Consider the following 16301-nt stretch of genomic DNA (forward strand, 5'->3'; position numbering starts at 1 on the left):
TGTGGTGGTGAGTCTCTGATTGCCTACGGGATTGTAGGGCAAAGATCAGGTGAGGTTGGATAGGATATCGAACTGTTCCAGAGGATCAGTTGATATATCTATGGAATCCACCAGAGGGTCAACCCCCTTTAAGGCAGTTGGGGGTGAAACGTCTGGAGCACCTTGACGATTCTGGGATAGACTCAACGTCGTTGAGGAGAAAAGGACGGAGCCCCACGCGGAGGCGAAAGATATTCAAGTGCTAGATTGTGATAGGTAGGAAGTTTGGCCAATTTTGCCAATTCTTGGGCGTTATGGGGGTTGTCTGGGGAAAATGCTGGAGCGAACTATACCGAAAGCCGGCAATGACCCACTGACAGAGATAGTAGTGCCTGCGGGTAACAGTGCCTAGAGTGACCTTGGCTCCAGTAGGCATTCAGTTGGGTGGAAGCTCAAAGAGCCCAGCCTCGTCCAGTAAATAGATGGCCGGTGGTTGATCGGATGTCGGATCCATTGCCTCAGCACAGACACTTTTATAATCACCACGATTCCCATTTCAAGACTTGCGTATCGAGAAGGAGTTGTGGAAAGCCGAGTCGACTCCAGTGCCCAGCATCTGTCACATAAACTTGAGTTGCGTCCAGGGCAAATTCAATATTTGGGGACTGGGAGGCCCGCAGATAACCGCGCGCGGTTTAGCAGATCTTTGGTGGTTCGCAGTGCATAGTATGGGAACCATCGACTGCTGGCATCGAAAGCGCAAGGGTCCGGAACTGCTGCCAGGAGTGCAGTTCCGAAAACCTCGCGTGGGAAAATGCGGTCTGTGCGGCGGAGCCCCTTGCACTCTGTAGACATTCAAACATCTTCAAAGCACAGCCTTTCCCCCCTTTGGAAAACATTGCCAGGATTCCACGTTTTCAACTCTGATCTGCAGAAATCCAGAGATAGGTCTCTTTTGTGCATACCTACCGGCAGTGATTAAACCCTCCGCAGAAAGGGAGCTTGAGGAGCTCTGCTTTAGGTGGATGGGGATTCGGCAATTTGTTTGAAGCCGATGTGCGGGGAAAGGTCCCTCGGCGGATGAAGCTGTCTTGTCCCTAACCGAATCATATGAGTGCCCGTGCCTCTGTCAACCAGGTCACCTGGGTGGTGGAGGCCGCCATTCTGTTGGGCTGGGGGTTTGTGCAATTCATTTGCCGAAAACAGCAACCACAGAAGCCTCGGTTCCCACGCTCTGCTTCATCGAAGACTGTAGCACCAGCATGCAATATCTTTAGGGCACACGATCCCACAGGTGCGGATACCCCCGTGGCAATCGCGTATCCCGGTTATGGATCGTCAAGGAAAGTATTGAACTCAATACCTGTGTTGGCTCTGCAATTGTAAAGTTTTAGCTAGCATTTTCTGGGGTAACTGGATAGCCGGCGTGGGTTGTTCTTGGATATTCAAGTATCCCAGCTGCCGCTTAAGTGACGCTTACGGAAAGTGATTAGAAAATCGGATATCCACCCAGCCGCTTCTGGAAATCTTGACACTCTGCCGTGGGTAATAGAGTAAGACCGGCGAAGTCGTCGTTTGCATCAATGGATGGAGGGCAATCTGCGAATAATAGCTGACCCTTTGCTTGGCTGGTGCGGCCATAACCAAATTGCCAATTGGTCCGACCTGAGGTTCCCACAATGTCCTAGATGAGAGAATGCTGAGGGTTGCGGGTTGTCACAAGCGTGGTTGGAGAACATCGCCAAAGCGGTGACCACATGCACTTCCCACAATCTCGTGGAATACTGTATAGTTGGACGGCACACTTCCGGACAACAGACTGTGTTTTGAACCCTGATTGAGATTTATCAATCATGCTGTGTCTTGCTGGGTACTTGCGTGCGTCCATGGGCAAGCATGGGGCAATACCGAAGACATGCCGCAAACTTTGATCTGTACTGTCGCCTCAAGCTGCTGTTTGCCATTTACGGGCAGGCCTTGTGCATTTCTCTTCGAGTCCGTGGATGTGGCCAATCAATGGGACAGTTACAATACCTTTCTATACCGAGACCAAGTGTGCGATGCGGACAATCCCAACTGAGACGTGCAACAACTCCAGTCGCCCCGATCCCTCTTCACAATACCGGGGGAACACCAGCGAACACTTGATGTACCCAGGTTTTGCGAAGGCTACTTTTGTTGCCAGAAAATCTGGCTCGTCAGCGAAGCGAAGCCACACCTTCTGAACGGTCGACAAACTGAACCTGCCCTAAAAGGCGACTGGAGACAACCTCCTAGGTGGGTTCAGTCGGCGACGCCCCACAGCGTGGTTGGCTTCTTGATTGTTCTCCTCCTCTTTCCGCGCTGGAACCCGTCAAGATACCTTGAGAGATCATTTCGGTGCAAACGAACCAGCCCAGAGTCAAGTGCCGAGCGAAGACCAGTCGTAATTGCAACTTCGCAGTCTAAGGATTGCGCAATGGGCGTTCTTGAATTTGCCTTGATATCTCGATCTGAATATCTGGCCTCGAACGCAGGTAGCGGTCATTGAGCCTTCGCTCTATCACCTTCTGTTAGCATCGCGACCAATTGCGAAGCTCGAGAATGCCAGGTGCCAACGAACGATTGCCGGTCTAAGAAAGACCAGTAATGGCACGTGCAACACACGGTCGATCCAAGCACAAAGGAAGACTCCACAGTTAGCCGCTTGTGCGCCATACACATAAAACAGGTGTGAATTTTCTCTTGTTATATGAGTGTGGCTCACTTTCCACTACTCAGGTGTTCTCTGCATTTGGAACTTACAAAAGTATACCGAGTACCCGCTCGCGTCTCTGCAGTCTTCAAATACCTTTGCGAAGCTCAACGCCTGATGACCTTGAATGTTGAAGTTTGGTTTGATTGAGTGGCCGGCAGGAAGCCAGTCAAGCCTCCGTCTCTGCGAGCATGCGTCAGAGTTCGATGTGCATGCTTCGGCCCACTGCAGCTGTACAAGTTCCTGAGCATATGTAGGATGATGGTCTGATTTTCTTCCTGGGTCTCATGAGGCCCATTGATTGTGGAGATACAATCCACGGCATACAATCCATTGCAAAGCGTAGGGACGCTATGGCTGTGGAAGTTCTTTTGCGCAACCTAATACACCTGATCCTGGCTGACTATTTGTCATGATCGAAGGGACAGGGCCATTGGCACTGCCATGAGACTGATGTTTGTTTTCCTGCAATGGACCTGTGCTCGGTCCAGCAAGCAGGTGTTTAGATTCATTTCCGAGTGCTCGTTGGCATGTCGGAGTCACGGAGTTCCCAGATGAGGTTGACCGCGATGATCCTTGATTCCAATGAGGCTTGGTCGCGCAGAGTGCTTCGTACGGCCATAAAGAGTCCCCAAAACCCAACAAATTCGAGGTCTTGGAGAAAACGATTCACAGGAGCCCCAGGTTAATGAGTCCGATGCTCCGTTGCGCAAATCAAAGCATGACCTACAGCAAGACCGGGCGGAGTGAGCAGAGCCGCGTTAGATGGATTTCTGATGATGGAATCACGGAGGGTGGAAATTGCGACTCGTAGCGGGCCTGAAAATAGAGTCGTGCCAAGAACGCCATCCTTACCATATATAGACTAGCTGAATGTTAGTTACATAAATGCTGACTGATCTTCTAAGCGTGGATTCCATCTGAGGCGCCCGGCCTCTATCATTCTTCGGCCCCTTCTCAACAGTTCCGAGAGAGGATCTCCAGGACAACAACTGGTACGCGTTTGAACATAGATTACCGAGTACAATTAACATCAAAGCCGCCTTCCTACACACATTGTCATTGATGGGATCCCATTGCCGTGGCACATTTGTCATTCGTGAGGGCCGAAACTCCAAAATTGAACACCTCCACTCCCCTCTCCATCGTGAAGACGGTCGGCGAGTCTGTTTCATCTTGGACTCGATAAGCTGAGGATATCCTGATTTAGGACAGTCTAGCGAGGCTGCCAGCATTCTGTGGCCGGTGCCTGCGCCGTTGGGATTGCGGATTGCGCATGAGATTCCCCGTGTGGAGAGGCGCAGGAAGTCTACACCATGTATCAAGCCCTTCGATTTGCTGGACATGAGCGTGGCTTTACCAAATCTCGACGGGGCGTCCTCCATTTGATGCTTGACGGACTTTATAAGCCCCAAGTGGGTGCTGCAGGCCAAGAGCTGTTTTGGCATCATGCTGCCCGTCGCCGTCCTATATGTTCTTGGTTTTTTGAAAGTTCATTCGCATCTCCGCCAGCAGATAATATAAGTCGGGTTGTGTTTCCTGTGAAGTCTCCTGCTTTCTTCCATCACCAAAAAGGACGTTTCTAGTACCCGGTAACACCCGCTCACAACTTGAGGCTCGTTTCTTGTCGTATCCTTGACCACCACAATTTCAAGCGTCCATTCCATCCCATGGAGAGTCAGACACCTCTCACCATGCAAGCAACGGAATACATGGGAAACCAGATGGAGGCATTGTCTGATCAGGTTTCAATGGATCAACCTGGGCTGATGGAGGAGGCGACGGGAGGTATCAGCAATCCTATGCCAGCCTCGGATCCAGATAACCCGCAAAATTGGCCTCTGCATCGCAAAGTCTATGTCAGCTTTGCCTCATTCGCATTTGCTTTTGCAGTGTATATCACCCAACAACTCTAGGTGACCATCAGCTAACACATCAGCAGCGCGTTTGGACTCACGTCGTACACTGTTGCCGTTGGCGACGTGGTCGCAGAGTTCAATGTTTCCATGACCCTCGCCATCGCACCATTCTCCCTTTACCTTGTCGGCATTGCCTTTGCACCGGTTTACACTCCACATGTCACAGAAAGATTCGGCCGTGCACCGGTCTACTTTGTTAGCCTGCCAATTTGCGCCTTGTTTCTCCTTGGAACCAGTCGTGCTCAGAGCATTGGCGCACTGGCGGTCCTACGCTTCTTCGCCGGTCTCGGAGGAGGTCCATGTCTCGTGCTCATCGAGGGTACATTTGCAGATGTTTGGCCTGCGGCAACCACTGTAACGTACTACTCAGGCTTGACGCTAGCCTCGTATCTAGGGGCCGCATTCGGTATTTGAGATCTTCGTTCCCGCTTTGCTGCACAGATGCTGATAACGCTCCTGGCCAGGTCCCATTATTCTCGGGAACATCGTCCCAAGCACGTCCTGGCGGTGGACAGCCTACGTTTCATTAATGGTCTGCCTCGCAGCGTATCTGATCGGCATTGGAGTTCCAGAAACATATGCTCGAGAGATCATCCGCACCCGAGCCCGGCGTGCTGGCAGACCTCACAATCTTCCCCCAGCCGAATCAGGCACCACTCTGCGTCGCATGGCCAAGTTGACCATCGTAGACCCCATTGTCATGGCGTTCACTGAACCCATAGTCATAATGACCACGTTGTACGTGTCCTTTGTGTTCGGGACAACTTTTCAATGGTTCATCGCCGTCCCTGCGGCCCTGAATTTGACATACGGGTTCGGCATTCGATCGTCAGGGCTGGCATTCATCTCCGCGGCGGTGGGCGCACTACTCGCAGCTGCCACGGCGACCTTGATCGAGCAATTCCTGGTCCTGCGGAAACTGCGGCAGTGCCAGGATCAGGAGATGGTGCAGATGGAGATCGAGTTCAGACTTGTCCCTGCGATGGTCGGTGGGGTTTTGATGACAGGGGCCTTCTTCTGGGTCGGATACACTACTGTACCTACAGTCAGCTACCCATTCCCCATCGTCGGCACCGGCGTCTTCGTCTGGGGCAGCATGATGATTCTGGTACGGATTTTCTTCCCCATCGCTACCATACATACACGAACTTCGCTTTGCCATCATCAGCCCCGAAGGCTGTTTTATTTGCTGCTAACCTTTCCGATCTTTTTCAGATATCCTACATCTCCTATCTTTTCGACGCGTACCCGCCAGCCGGGACGCTCTCAGCGCTCACGCTCGCCGCGAGCATTCGTCTGCTCGTCGCCGCCGCGATCCCGCTCGCCATCATCCAAATGATCACAGCTCTCGGCGGCGACTGGGCATACGGCACTTTCGGCGTAATCTCCGCCGCGTTGTACCCCATCAGTTTGGTCATCTTCAAATTCGGTGCGAGGCTGCGTATGAGGAGCAAGTACAGCGCGCAGAGCATCATGATGGTTACCTTGCGCACGCACCAGCGGGTCAAATCCATGCCTTCGATGCCATAACCTTGTCGTGAATACATTACAATGCTGTCACGGCGCATGGCTGGCTTTCCTGGGATTGTGGAGTTAAAGGCGAATGGTTTGCACTTTTCTATCGTTAGGGACTGCGGAAGAGCAGCAAGTCTTGACTTTATCCACCAAAAAGCGTTTACCAATTTTTTTGTTCATTTTCTGTGCACCTAGAGATGATAGGGTCTAGCTTCAATTAACTGGTTGATCCCATATACCGGTCAATTACATCCATCTTGGGTTTTTTGTTCCTTGTAAGTCCGTGTTGCTTAGATCGCCGGAAAGCCGTTTCTATATCTCGCATTCAAAAGCCAGAAAGCCAAAGGCATAAAACACCGGTGACACTATATCAAAACAATCAGAACCAGAAAGAGAGAACACATGCCGCAGTCATATAGATACTGAGGAAAGTGTATTGCGCCTCCCAGAACCAGGCAGCCCACGTAGTCTGGGTCTTCTTCGCCGTTTCCTTGGGATAGGCAACTCCAGAGTATGGATCTCTGTCCAACAACTCCTCCCTGTCCGGGACAGAAGGCGGAAAGATGGCGTAGTTGATGGGCGCCCAGCATGCTAGGCCACAGGTCATCCAGATGATTGGAGGCCAGCCCGCGTGTGTCAGCACGTCGATCAGAAGCTTCTTTGTGGTGTCGTTTTGCCGGTCAGTGAGGTTCGAGTAGAGGCTGACGCCAACTGCGGCAAGGATGAACATGATGTAGATGACGTGAAGATAGCATTGACAATCCCAGATAGTGACTTTAAGACGTCGCCATAATGGAGCTCGGAGCCGAGGATCCCGTTCGTTGAGTTGGTCTTTTTGTGAACCAGACGATGTGAAAACTGCGACTTTGCCCCCCAGCCACTTGGGAAGAACAAAGGTGCGGATCACCGAGATGGCATGGACTAGAAGAAGCTGTCAGTTGATCGTACATGTCGCTATGGGTTGAGGATACTTACAGGGCGACATCCATAATAGAGCCCTTGTATCCCTCTGCCCGGTACGATATCCGGACGGCAAGAATGAGACTATCTCATTTAGACGGTTCAAGACCATGCTGAGAAACGCCGAGCGGACAAGCCATCGCAGCTGCTCCGTGTTGGCATAGGGAACAAGCTTGCCCCCCGAAATAAGCACAACGGGTGCGGTGAACATGGACGCTACGAGGAAGACCGTGAATAACGAAGAGATTGTATAAACAAACCCGCACAGTCGCTGTGGTAGCGTCATATGTTTCACCAACGGACCCCATATGCTGAATCTCAGTTTCAAGGCGGTTTGGACGGTGCCAATGGTCTGTGGCTATCAGAGATAAGGCGGTAGTAGAAGCTTTGGATAACTTACCCATCTTGTACGTTGCTTCAAATGACTCACCAGAGAATCTGGGACTGTTCCAAACTGAAGTGGCTCGTGAACGAAGGCGGTGTTCCAGCCTGAGCCAAGAAGCATGCTCGAACAGCAGACATCTTCAGCGAGAGATCCGGTAGGGAAGCCTCCAATCATGGCAAGGGCTGAGCGTCTGAGTACGTAACCGGATCCAGTACACCAGGCTACACCTAGGGAGTCCTTGATGGGCTCCGCGATATGTACAAACGTGTCCAAGCTTTGGCAGAGAGGATCGTCCTTGGGTACGTTGTAGAACAACTATGCAGTCGTCAGTAAACCCCACTTACAGCAAGGTATTGTGGCGATGGGACGTACCTGTGGGGGGCATGCCATTGAGCATTTTGGATCCTGAAGCATGTGAGGCAGGAGCGCCCGAAGCCAATCTCTCATGGGAATCATGTCAGCATCGAGAGCTGCAAGGAAATTGGCTGCACCCCCTGGCAGCTTTTTGGTCTCCTCAAGGGCGTCGTTCAGATTGCCGGCCTTGAAGTGATGTGGGACGCCGGGATATTTGGGCCTTGAGCGATAATAGAGGTTTGGAAACTGAGACAAGGCTAGCTTCTCAACAGAGGACCGCAACGATTCGGATCTTCCGTCGTCACAGACAATGACTCGAAACCGTTCACTGGGATAGTCGATATTGCAGGCTGCCCTGGCGGTGTCGAGGATCAGATCATCTTCTTCACGACAGCAAGTTATGACGACGTCAACCGATGGGACGTTGTCTCCGACCAAGCGAAGTTTCGGTCTCTTCCTCAACCCGATGATATGCCAGCCCCAGAGACTCTGCAACAACATTGGAAGTGAAACGAATAGCTCGACGATAATAAAGACCCATGCCATCCAGAATACCTCGTGCACAACATTCTGCGCATCTACGGTGAATTTGACGCGAAGAACGAAGTACATCCAGTTGGCTCCAACGGTGATAATGACGAGGATTGGGCACAGCCTGTACAGGATGCGTTTGAGGGTGGACAGCCGTTCAATGTCGTCGTGATTTGCAAGTCTCTGAATGAAGTAGTCGTCTTCCTTCTCACTCATCCCTGGGCGAACAGTAGAATCGTCTGAGAAGCCTCCGGAAGTCCGCGCAGGTTCAGGCTCAGAGATGGGCGAAAGGCTGGGTGCTTCACAAGAATATCGACGGGCATCGAACTGCCCTGGTGCGGAGTAGCCGGCTGAGGACACACCTCGTATCTCGTTGATTGCAAGGTTCAAGGGGTTGCCCTGCGTAATCGTAAGGGGGTCAACCTTGTGCGCGACATCGGCTATAACCACAGAAGCTCGTCTCGTGATTTGCGACATACGCCTGCGCATCTCGTGCGTATGCGACGTTGTATGCTCTGTACCCTGGGTGTGCTCGCTAGATGCGTTGGAAGGGTGCCGCTTGACAGGAAGAGTCCACTTCAGGTGTTCTGAGCGGTTCGAGCTCTGCTTTGATTAGAACAACAACTTCAGACAGATAATCATAACTGCATACCTCAGCATTCTCACCATTTACAACATCCTGCGGCCTCCCTGAAGGCTCTCCAGCATCTGGCATGTCCCTGCCGACGGATTTGACGGAAGACTGTGTTGGACGACGGGGACGAGCCGAGGAGGCTGTTGATGAACTCCTCGAAAGATGTGAATCCATGACTGCTACGTGTCTGGAGACTGCTTGAGGACAGAGGGCGCTAAAGTGGAAAAACCCTGGGCAGGCCCCCAAATATATGTGATATTAGTTCTGTGGCGGTGGATTCTGAATTTGACTTTACTTGTGGACGGACAGGGCACATTCCCATCTGGGCGGTCTTGGAAAGTGCATTGCTAGAGTTTGATCAGTCTCAGATCGTCCAACGGTACCACCCAGTACTCCTTGAGAGAGAAGTCTTGCGCGAGCATGTCATTCGTTTGTCATCAAGAATAGAATACGAGATCCATGGGTTGAAGACGGATCCGACAAGGCTGAACAATGTGGATCGGTTTAGGAGGATCTCAAGCCGCCTTAGACGTTGGGAGCTGCTTTCATGATGGGTGAACCACGACTACCACAGTTGCAGAAATGAGCTTGAGAGTGATTTTCTGTAGATCATAATTAGACTCTAGTGTCCATCTCCTTATTCATAGAGGGCAAGGGCTGGAAAAGAAACTCGATGCCTTATATTTTCGCGGTTATTGGGAGTTGAAGTTCAGGATCGTCGAGCATGAGCCATGGCGTGCTTGTTCTAGTGGATGGTAGGTCCTCACAGGGCCACACCAAGCCGAGTTGGAAACTCTGAAGCTATCTTGACAAGGGGAGGGTAATGAACCGCCAAGACGAGCAGAAGCTGGGCCAAACTCGTCCTCCATTAGAGCAAAGGCGATGGGGATGCTCATCTTTCACTCGACTCCGAAGTAGTGTTGAGGCAGTTGCAGTCGCAAGCATCGCTGGATAAAATGTAGCTGGAGCCAAGCCCAGCGCCAAGAAATGAACGATATAAATAGATCAAATTCAGGGGCAGCAGAGCCTCATGGACACATTTTATTGTGATTCCATTCAGGGCAAGGCTATTCCGTTTTAAAACAATGATCAACTACTAATTCTGTCTTTCTTCAGTTTGGGCAAGTTGCCGTTCTCTGGGAGGGATACGAGGCTGTGCTTAACTAGAGGGAAAAAGGGGTATGAAGCAAATGCCAAGAGGCCAACCCGGGAAAATGCCGCTTGAGCTATTCCCTCTTTGTCCCTCCACCTCCTTCCTGTCTTCTACTTGTACCGAGTACTGTCGATAATCTGAAAGGCATTTCATACATGGTGCACTTCCTCATGCCTCTACCAGAACGCCATCGACTTGTTTCTCGTCTGGCCCTAAGAGTCCCAAAGCCTCCCGTCTCGTTGGCGCGCTGGGGTCGAAAAAGGGCTTCTCCGCCAGAGAAGTGACGCGTGTGCCATGTCGTGGATAGTTACCAGCATAATCCCAAGAAGCGTTGTGTATCTTCAAAGTGGCCATGAGGTTAGCCACTGGGAGGCAGCTTCGCAATCTCTAATGATGAAAGCAACTTACCGTGATTCTGTTATCCCAAAGAGCTGTGCAAAATTGGCAAGATATTCAGTCAGCATCACGATCCATGTCATGATAATCGATCTCTTAGTTGGGAGACCTACCGCTTGTGCCTGGAGTCCACTTGAATCGAACCTGGATGTCAATATTCTTCTCATATACATCATACAGATATCCCAGAATGAGATCACTTTCCGCCTTGTCGAGCCCAACAATTCGATCTGTCATTGCTCTATTGACCCAAAGGGCCTTCCAGCCTGTCGCTGGATGAACACGGACCAATGGATGAATTCGCTCGATATACTTGGGCCCGGCAGTTGGGTTCTCACGAGCCAGATACGGATGCGCAGACCGGTACACTGCATATTTGCCGTCGATCAATTTTCGGAAGTCCGGCGACAGCTTCTCGTACGCCGCGTAGCCACTGGCCCAGAGGGTGTCTCCTCCGACGGGCGGCACAGTGTCGTTGTGGAGGTGGGTGATACCTGCGGGCTGTCGCTCATGGACCAGATCGGTATGCCATCGTGAAGCACCTCCGGGCCTGCGAAAGCTCGCCGGGTGCTCTTGGGCTTGCAAAGCTGGCCAAATCACTGTGACACCAAGCACGCCAGGAACTTGAGGGACTTGAGGCTGTTTTGAGGAGAATCCAGACTTAGCACAAGCAACCACTTTCAACTATATCGAGAAGGGTCTGATTTACATGGATCTCAACCTCGCCATAGTATTCTCCAAGCGACTTCTGCTGCTGAGGCGAGATGTCTTGATCTCGGAAGAAAACGACGCTGCGCTCGGCAATCAATAATGCCAATTCATCCCTTTGCTGATCTGTGAGGTCTTTGAGCTGGAGTCCCTCTATCTCAGTCCCAATATAAGTCGTCAGGTCGGTGACTTTAGTTGCGGCAGAAAGCAGGGCGCTCTTCGACTTGTCGGCTCGAGAACCTGCGTCGATGTGCTTGCGCTCTTTGTTCCGGATGTTGTACACGTCTTGGAGGTACAGCGGCCGATTCGGGCGGTACGGGTATCCGTCTGAAAGATCGATGCCGGCCTTCACAAGCCTTTTGTACGCCGGCTCTGGCAGTCCCAATGTGTCCTTTTTCGGAACGACGAAATCTGTGATGCTGGGGTCGATTGGAGCGGGCGCCATGTTGATCGATGACTCTACTGCCACAGGTCAGAGACAACTTTGAGGTGACAATAGCAAAGCCAGGTCTACGGCCGATTAACGCGTCACTTTTTCAATAAGTACCAAGGCGCCTGACCAAGTCCTGAAGATTACTCCACAGGTTGACTTGCTTACAGAGCCAGATTCGACCTCACCACTCTCCTCACGAATTATGAAGATGGCGATATTGCAATCCCAGATTGCGTGCCGCTGCCGGCTATTGAACGATCTCTCCAGTTGGGAAGTGAGCATCAACTAGCTGCATAAAAAGGATAAGACCGCCCTGCCGACTGCAACTCCCTTGCAGGGGGGGAAGCACCGAGGTGTGCACTTTTGTTGATATACACACGTTGACCCCGCTCGCAAGGCCCCTTATCAATCCAATCGGTGTGCATACAATACCTGAAGTCTCAGCTGATCTCATCAAATGGACAAGGGACGAGGACCACCATACGTACCACCACGCACTCACGTGATGGGATGGCGTGCTTTAACCCCTTTATTTGCTGCTCGTCCGTCGACAGAGATCCTTGCGTTGCGATGCAGGCAACGTGTTATCATCTTTATTCGTTATGCATAGGTCTCAAAACATAATATCGTCGCAGTGAACGGTCGAGAAGATCCGTCCCTAATGGTACTGGCGAATTCACTAATCGCTCGCTCGACGCCTTGAAGCAGATTGTACCCAAACATGTGCACCAGCGAAGGTCCAGAGCCCATCGGCAATAGGGAGCACGCAATATTCGACCGAAAGGTGCCATGGTCCAGAGGGAAATATGCAACAGGATGAAACCTGATGGATGTCTGCTGAGGGTTCCAAATAAGAAGAGGCCCGGAATTTGAAGTGGCGGCTTCAAGGATCACCCTCGCGACGAATAGCACAGCACGGCCAACGAGGGCTCGGAACAGCCTTGTGCCTAGGGAAACCAAGATGTCGTTCTACAAGCAAAGTAAAGAGGTCACTGTCAAGGGAGTCGAAACTGATCTCTCCACGACGCCGGTGGTGGAAGACACACTCGGCTCAAACGGTGATGTCTCAGACAACACGATCCAGGCGAAGCCAAAGCGGAAATGGCAGTCCTACATCTGGGACACGCTGGACAAGTCGCCCGAAGAACGACGGTTCCTGTTCAAACTCGACGCCGCGGTGCTCACTTTTGCCACCCTGGGGTATTTCATCAAGTACCTTGATCAGATCAACATCAACAACGCGTTCGTGTCTGGCATGAAGGAGGACCTGGGCTTGTACAAGAACCAGCTGAACTATATGCAAACATGTTGGACTGTGGGATACGTCATTGGCGAAGTGCCGTGTGAGTTATTTCCGCCGCTTGTGCACCAGACTGCTCCCATGGGCCGAGACTGACCAGCTTCTCTCAGCAAACATGATCCTCACTCGTGTCCGTCCCTCATTGTGGATTCCGTTGATGGAAGTTATATGGTCGATTTTGACCTTCTGCGTTGCGAAATGCAATTCAGCGAGCTCGATCTACGCGCTCCGGTTTCTCATAGGCCTTGCAGAAGCCACGTTCTATCCAGGCATGCAATACGTGATCGGATCCTGGTATCGGCGGGACGAATTGGCGAAGCGTTCTTGCATTTTCCACACGTCGTCCGCTATAGGGAGCATGTTTTCCGGCTACCTCATGGCCGGCGTCTATCATCTCGGGGACAAAGGAGGATTGAAGGGCTGGCAATGGCTATTCGTAGTCGACGGGATCATCTCTCTCCCGATCGCCCTGTCCGGATTCTTCCTCCTTCCTGACGTCCCAGAGATTACTCGAGCATGGTACTTCAGCCCAGCGGAGCGCGAGTACGCGCAAAAAAGGATGAAGTTGGAGGGCCGTGCCCAGCGGGCCCCGTACACAAAGGCCAAATTCAAGAAAATCTTCACGTCTTGGAAGATTTACTTACTAGCCACTTTATATATGACCTTCAACAACGCCGGAGCAGGAGTCAGTCAACCTACCTTCGCACAATACCTCAAGGATTCGACGCATCCAAAGTACACGATCTCGCAGATCAACACATATCCAACCACCACATATGCGGTGCAGATCGTCAGTACCCTCATCTATGCTTGGACATCGGACAGTGTCTTTCGTGGCGCCCGCTGGCCACCGATCGTCTTTGGAGGCGTGGTTTCAATAGTCTGCTACGCGAGCCTTGCAGCGTGGGATATCCCAGTTGGTTGGCACTGGGCTTCTTACATCCTTGCTGGCTGCGGCGGTGGTCTAAGCGGACTATGCATGGCGTGGGCGCACGAGATTTGTACGGACGACAACGAAGAAAGGGCAATCGTGGTGGGCACCATGAACGAGTTAGCGTACGTGTTTCAAGCCTGGCTGCCGCTGGTAGTGTGGCAGCAGATTGATGCCCCGAGGTACCATAAAGGGTTTGTCACGTCAGCGTGTCTGAGCGCCGGAATGATTGTGTCCGCGTTGGTGATCAGAGTGCTGTGGAAGCGGGAGCTGGCGAGAAAGGGGAGAGTCGGGCCGGTTGTGTGAGGATCTCGTTGCAACTGACGGCCGACAATGGGTATCTCGGAGCTAGACATCTTGGAGGGCGTTTCTGGATCGGCGAGTCAGGGGAAATATAGTCAACCGTGGATACTATTCAGAGCCGAAAAGGGACTCTCGGCATCAGTGAAGTTCCCCGAATCGATTCAGAAGCCGATAGCGTCGACTTGATTCTGCGCATTTGTCATCCCGAGCTCAATCTTATCAGGGGCAGGGCACCATAAAGCGATGATCCATCAAGGTATGGTGTTCGAGGATCACGACATGTCTCGCACAGTATGGCGTGCTTAGAAGAGGGTATTTGCTGATACGTACCCTGTCATATGAGGAGGTCACACCAGCCCACACTTGATTTGCAGACTTGAGACCCAGGCATCTACAAGCACCATGCTCGTGTTCCTTAAAGATAGACCGATTGAGCCATCCAAATCCGTCTCCATTAAAGACTGGTACCGGAGCGTTTGCAGTGGCCATTCTCTTGCGGCTCATGGCACAAACTAAGGCGAAAAGAGTCGCTGTAATAGGCGCTGGCATCAGCGGAGTTTGTTCAGCTACACACCTCGTGAGACACGGCCTCGAAGTAATTGTATTCGAGAGGTCAGGGATTGCTGGCGGAGTGTGGCATTTCGACGTGCGCTCAGCGGCGGACCCCTCATATCCAAATGAGCTTCCGTCGAAAGGCGACTATGAGACAAGACCGGAGCTTGCATTCAGCACTCCTCCACCAGAGGACGAGGACAGCGACAAGCGGGAGATTGCTCATGCGCCTCCTGGGCCATGTTATGCCGGACTGAAGAACAACGTCTCAACCAGGGAGATGAGAACAAGTCTGCTGCCATGGCCCGAGGGAACAGAGGATTTGGTCAACCAAAACATATTGGAGGAATACATCCAGAACATTGCAATCAAGCATGGCGTCTCCACCATCACACAGTACCACACTCGCGTTGAAGATGTACGAAAACATTCTGGCGAATGGGTCGTACGGACAACCACACTCCAGAAAGGGCCATCCGAGTCGCGGTTTGTGGAACGGCACTGGACTTTCGATTCGGTGGTAGTGGCATCAGGACATTACAACATGCCGCGAATACCAGACTTTCCCGGTTTGAAGGAGTGGAAGTATGGGTGGCCGGATCGTGTCTGGCACTCGAAAAGATACCGCGACCCTCGAATATTCCAAGGCCAGAATATTCTCCTCATTGGTGCTGGAGTATCCTCGAGCGACATCGCGAAAGAATCGGCAGCTTACGCCAATCACATATTCCAGAGTTCTCGAGGCGGAGCTTTTGATCTCCCGGCAAGTTTCTTGCCAAAAGGTGCCACGAGGATAGGTGCAATCAGATCCTTCCAACTGAGTGAAAATCACGATGTCGAAACTCCAGTTTCACGGCCAATTCCCGGGAAAGTGGTACTCGAAAGCGGCGAGGTGTTGACCGACATACACTCGGTCATACTTTGCACAGGGTACATAACCTCATATCCGTTCCTTCCCCATCTGCACTGGGACAACGTTCCGGCGAGCGAAGCAGATAGATATGTGCTCGTTACTGCCGAAGGGGACATGGTGCATAACCTGCACAAGGACATGTTCTACATTGAGGATCCCTCGCTCGTATTTGTCGGGGCTCCGTATCATATCGCAACATTCTCGCTTTTTGATTTCCAAGCACAGGCGGTCGCAAGGGTATTGAGCGGAAAAGCTCAATTGCCATCCAGACAACAGATGCGCGATGAGTACAATGAGCGCGTGCGAGCCAGGGGCTTAGGGAGAGACTTTCACAGTCTGAAGGCACTGGGGGCTGAAGAAGCATACGTGGAGGATCTTGTACGATGGGCGAATGAGGATGCCGCCCGGCTTGGAATTGACGACAAAATGCTAGGTCACACGCCCGAATGGCATCTCGCCAAGGTTGACAGAGAAGCAAGAATGAAGTTGTTGATGGCAGCGAAAGAGCAGGAGAAGCAAGATCCAGCCTGAGCGGAGCCAGTCAGGTCGTTGGGTATGTACATAGATCTAGCGATATAAACAGACTTTATGCTCCGCCCTA

At 51.9% G+C, this 16301-nt stretch overlaps 5 protein-coding genes across 5 annotated transcripts; 3 read left to right on the forward strand and 2 right to left on the reverse strand.

Moving 5' to 3' along the window:
- Window positions 1-4407: 4407 nt before the first annotated feature.
- On the forward strand, window positions 4408-6162 carry A1O5_05688 (uncharacterized protein; the record flags this gene model as incomplete). The annotated part of the gene is made up of 4 exons (XM_007746287.1): window positions 4408-4607; window positions 4656-5038; window positions 5097-5740; window positions 5848-6162. The coding sequence occupies 4 exons, from the start codon at window positions 4408-4410 to the stop codon at window positions 6160-6162; spliced, it is 1542 nt and encodes a 513-aa protein (XP_007744477.1).
- Window positions 6163-6526: 364 nt separating this feature from the next.
- A1O5_05689 (uncharacterized protein) lies at window positions 6527-8866 on the reverse strand (the record flags this gene model as incomplete). The annotated part of the gene is made up of 4 exons (XM_007746288.1): window positions 6527-7068; window positions 7123-7459; window positions 7508-7807; window positions 7865-8866. The coding sequence occupies 4 exons, from the start codon at window positions 8864-8866 to the stop codon at window positions 6527-6529; spliced, it is 2181 nt and encodes a 726-aa protein (XP_007744478.1).
- Window positions 8867-10332: 1466 nt separating this feature from the next.
- A1O5_05690 (uncharacterized protein) lies at window positions 10333-11713 on the reverse strand (the record flags this gene model as incomplete). Its single annotated transcript, XM_007746289.1, has 4 exons — window positions 10333-10503; window positions 10573-10595; window positions 10674-11199; window positions 11270-11713. The coding sequence occupies 4 exons, from the start codon at window positions 11711-11713 to the stop codon at window positions 10333-10335; spliced, it is 1164 nt and encodes a 387-aa protein (XP_007744479.1).
- Window positions 11714-12662: 949 nt separating this feature from the next.
- A1O5_05691 (uncharacterized protein) lies at window positions 12663-14238 on the forward strand (the record flags this gene model as incomplete). The annotated part of the gene is made up of 2 exons (XM_007746290.1): window positions 12663-13044; window positions 13112-14238. The coding sequence occupies 2 exons, from the start codon at window positions 12663-12665 to the stop codon at window positions 14236-14238; spliced, it is 1509 nt and encodes a 502-aa protein (XP_007744480.1).
- A 499-nt stretch (window positions 14239-14737) lies between these two features.
- A1O5_05692 (uncharacterized protein) lies at window positions 14738-16231 on the forward strand (the record flags this gene model as incomplete). The annotated part of the gene is made up of 1 exon (XM_007746291.1): window positions 14738-16231. One exon carries the CDS (start codon window positions 14738-14740, stop codon window positions 16229-16231), a length of 1494 nt encoding a protein of 497 aa, XP_007744481.1.
- Window positions 16232-16301: the final 70 nt, after the last annotated feature.

The sequence above is a fragment of the Cladophialophora psammophila genome (assembly GCF_000585535.1).
Source record: "Cladophialophora psammophila CBS 110553 chromosome Unknown aczJe-supercont1.8, whole genome shotgun sequence".
Classification (NCBI taxonomy): Eukaryota; Fungi; Ascomycota; class Eurotiomycetes; order Chaetothyriales; family Herpotrichiellaceae; genus Cladophialophora; species Cladophialophora psammophila.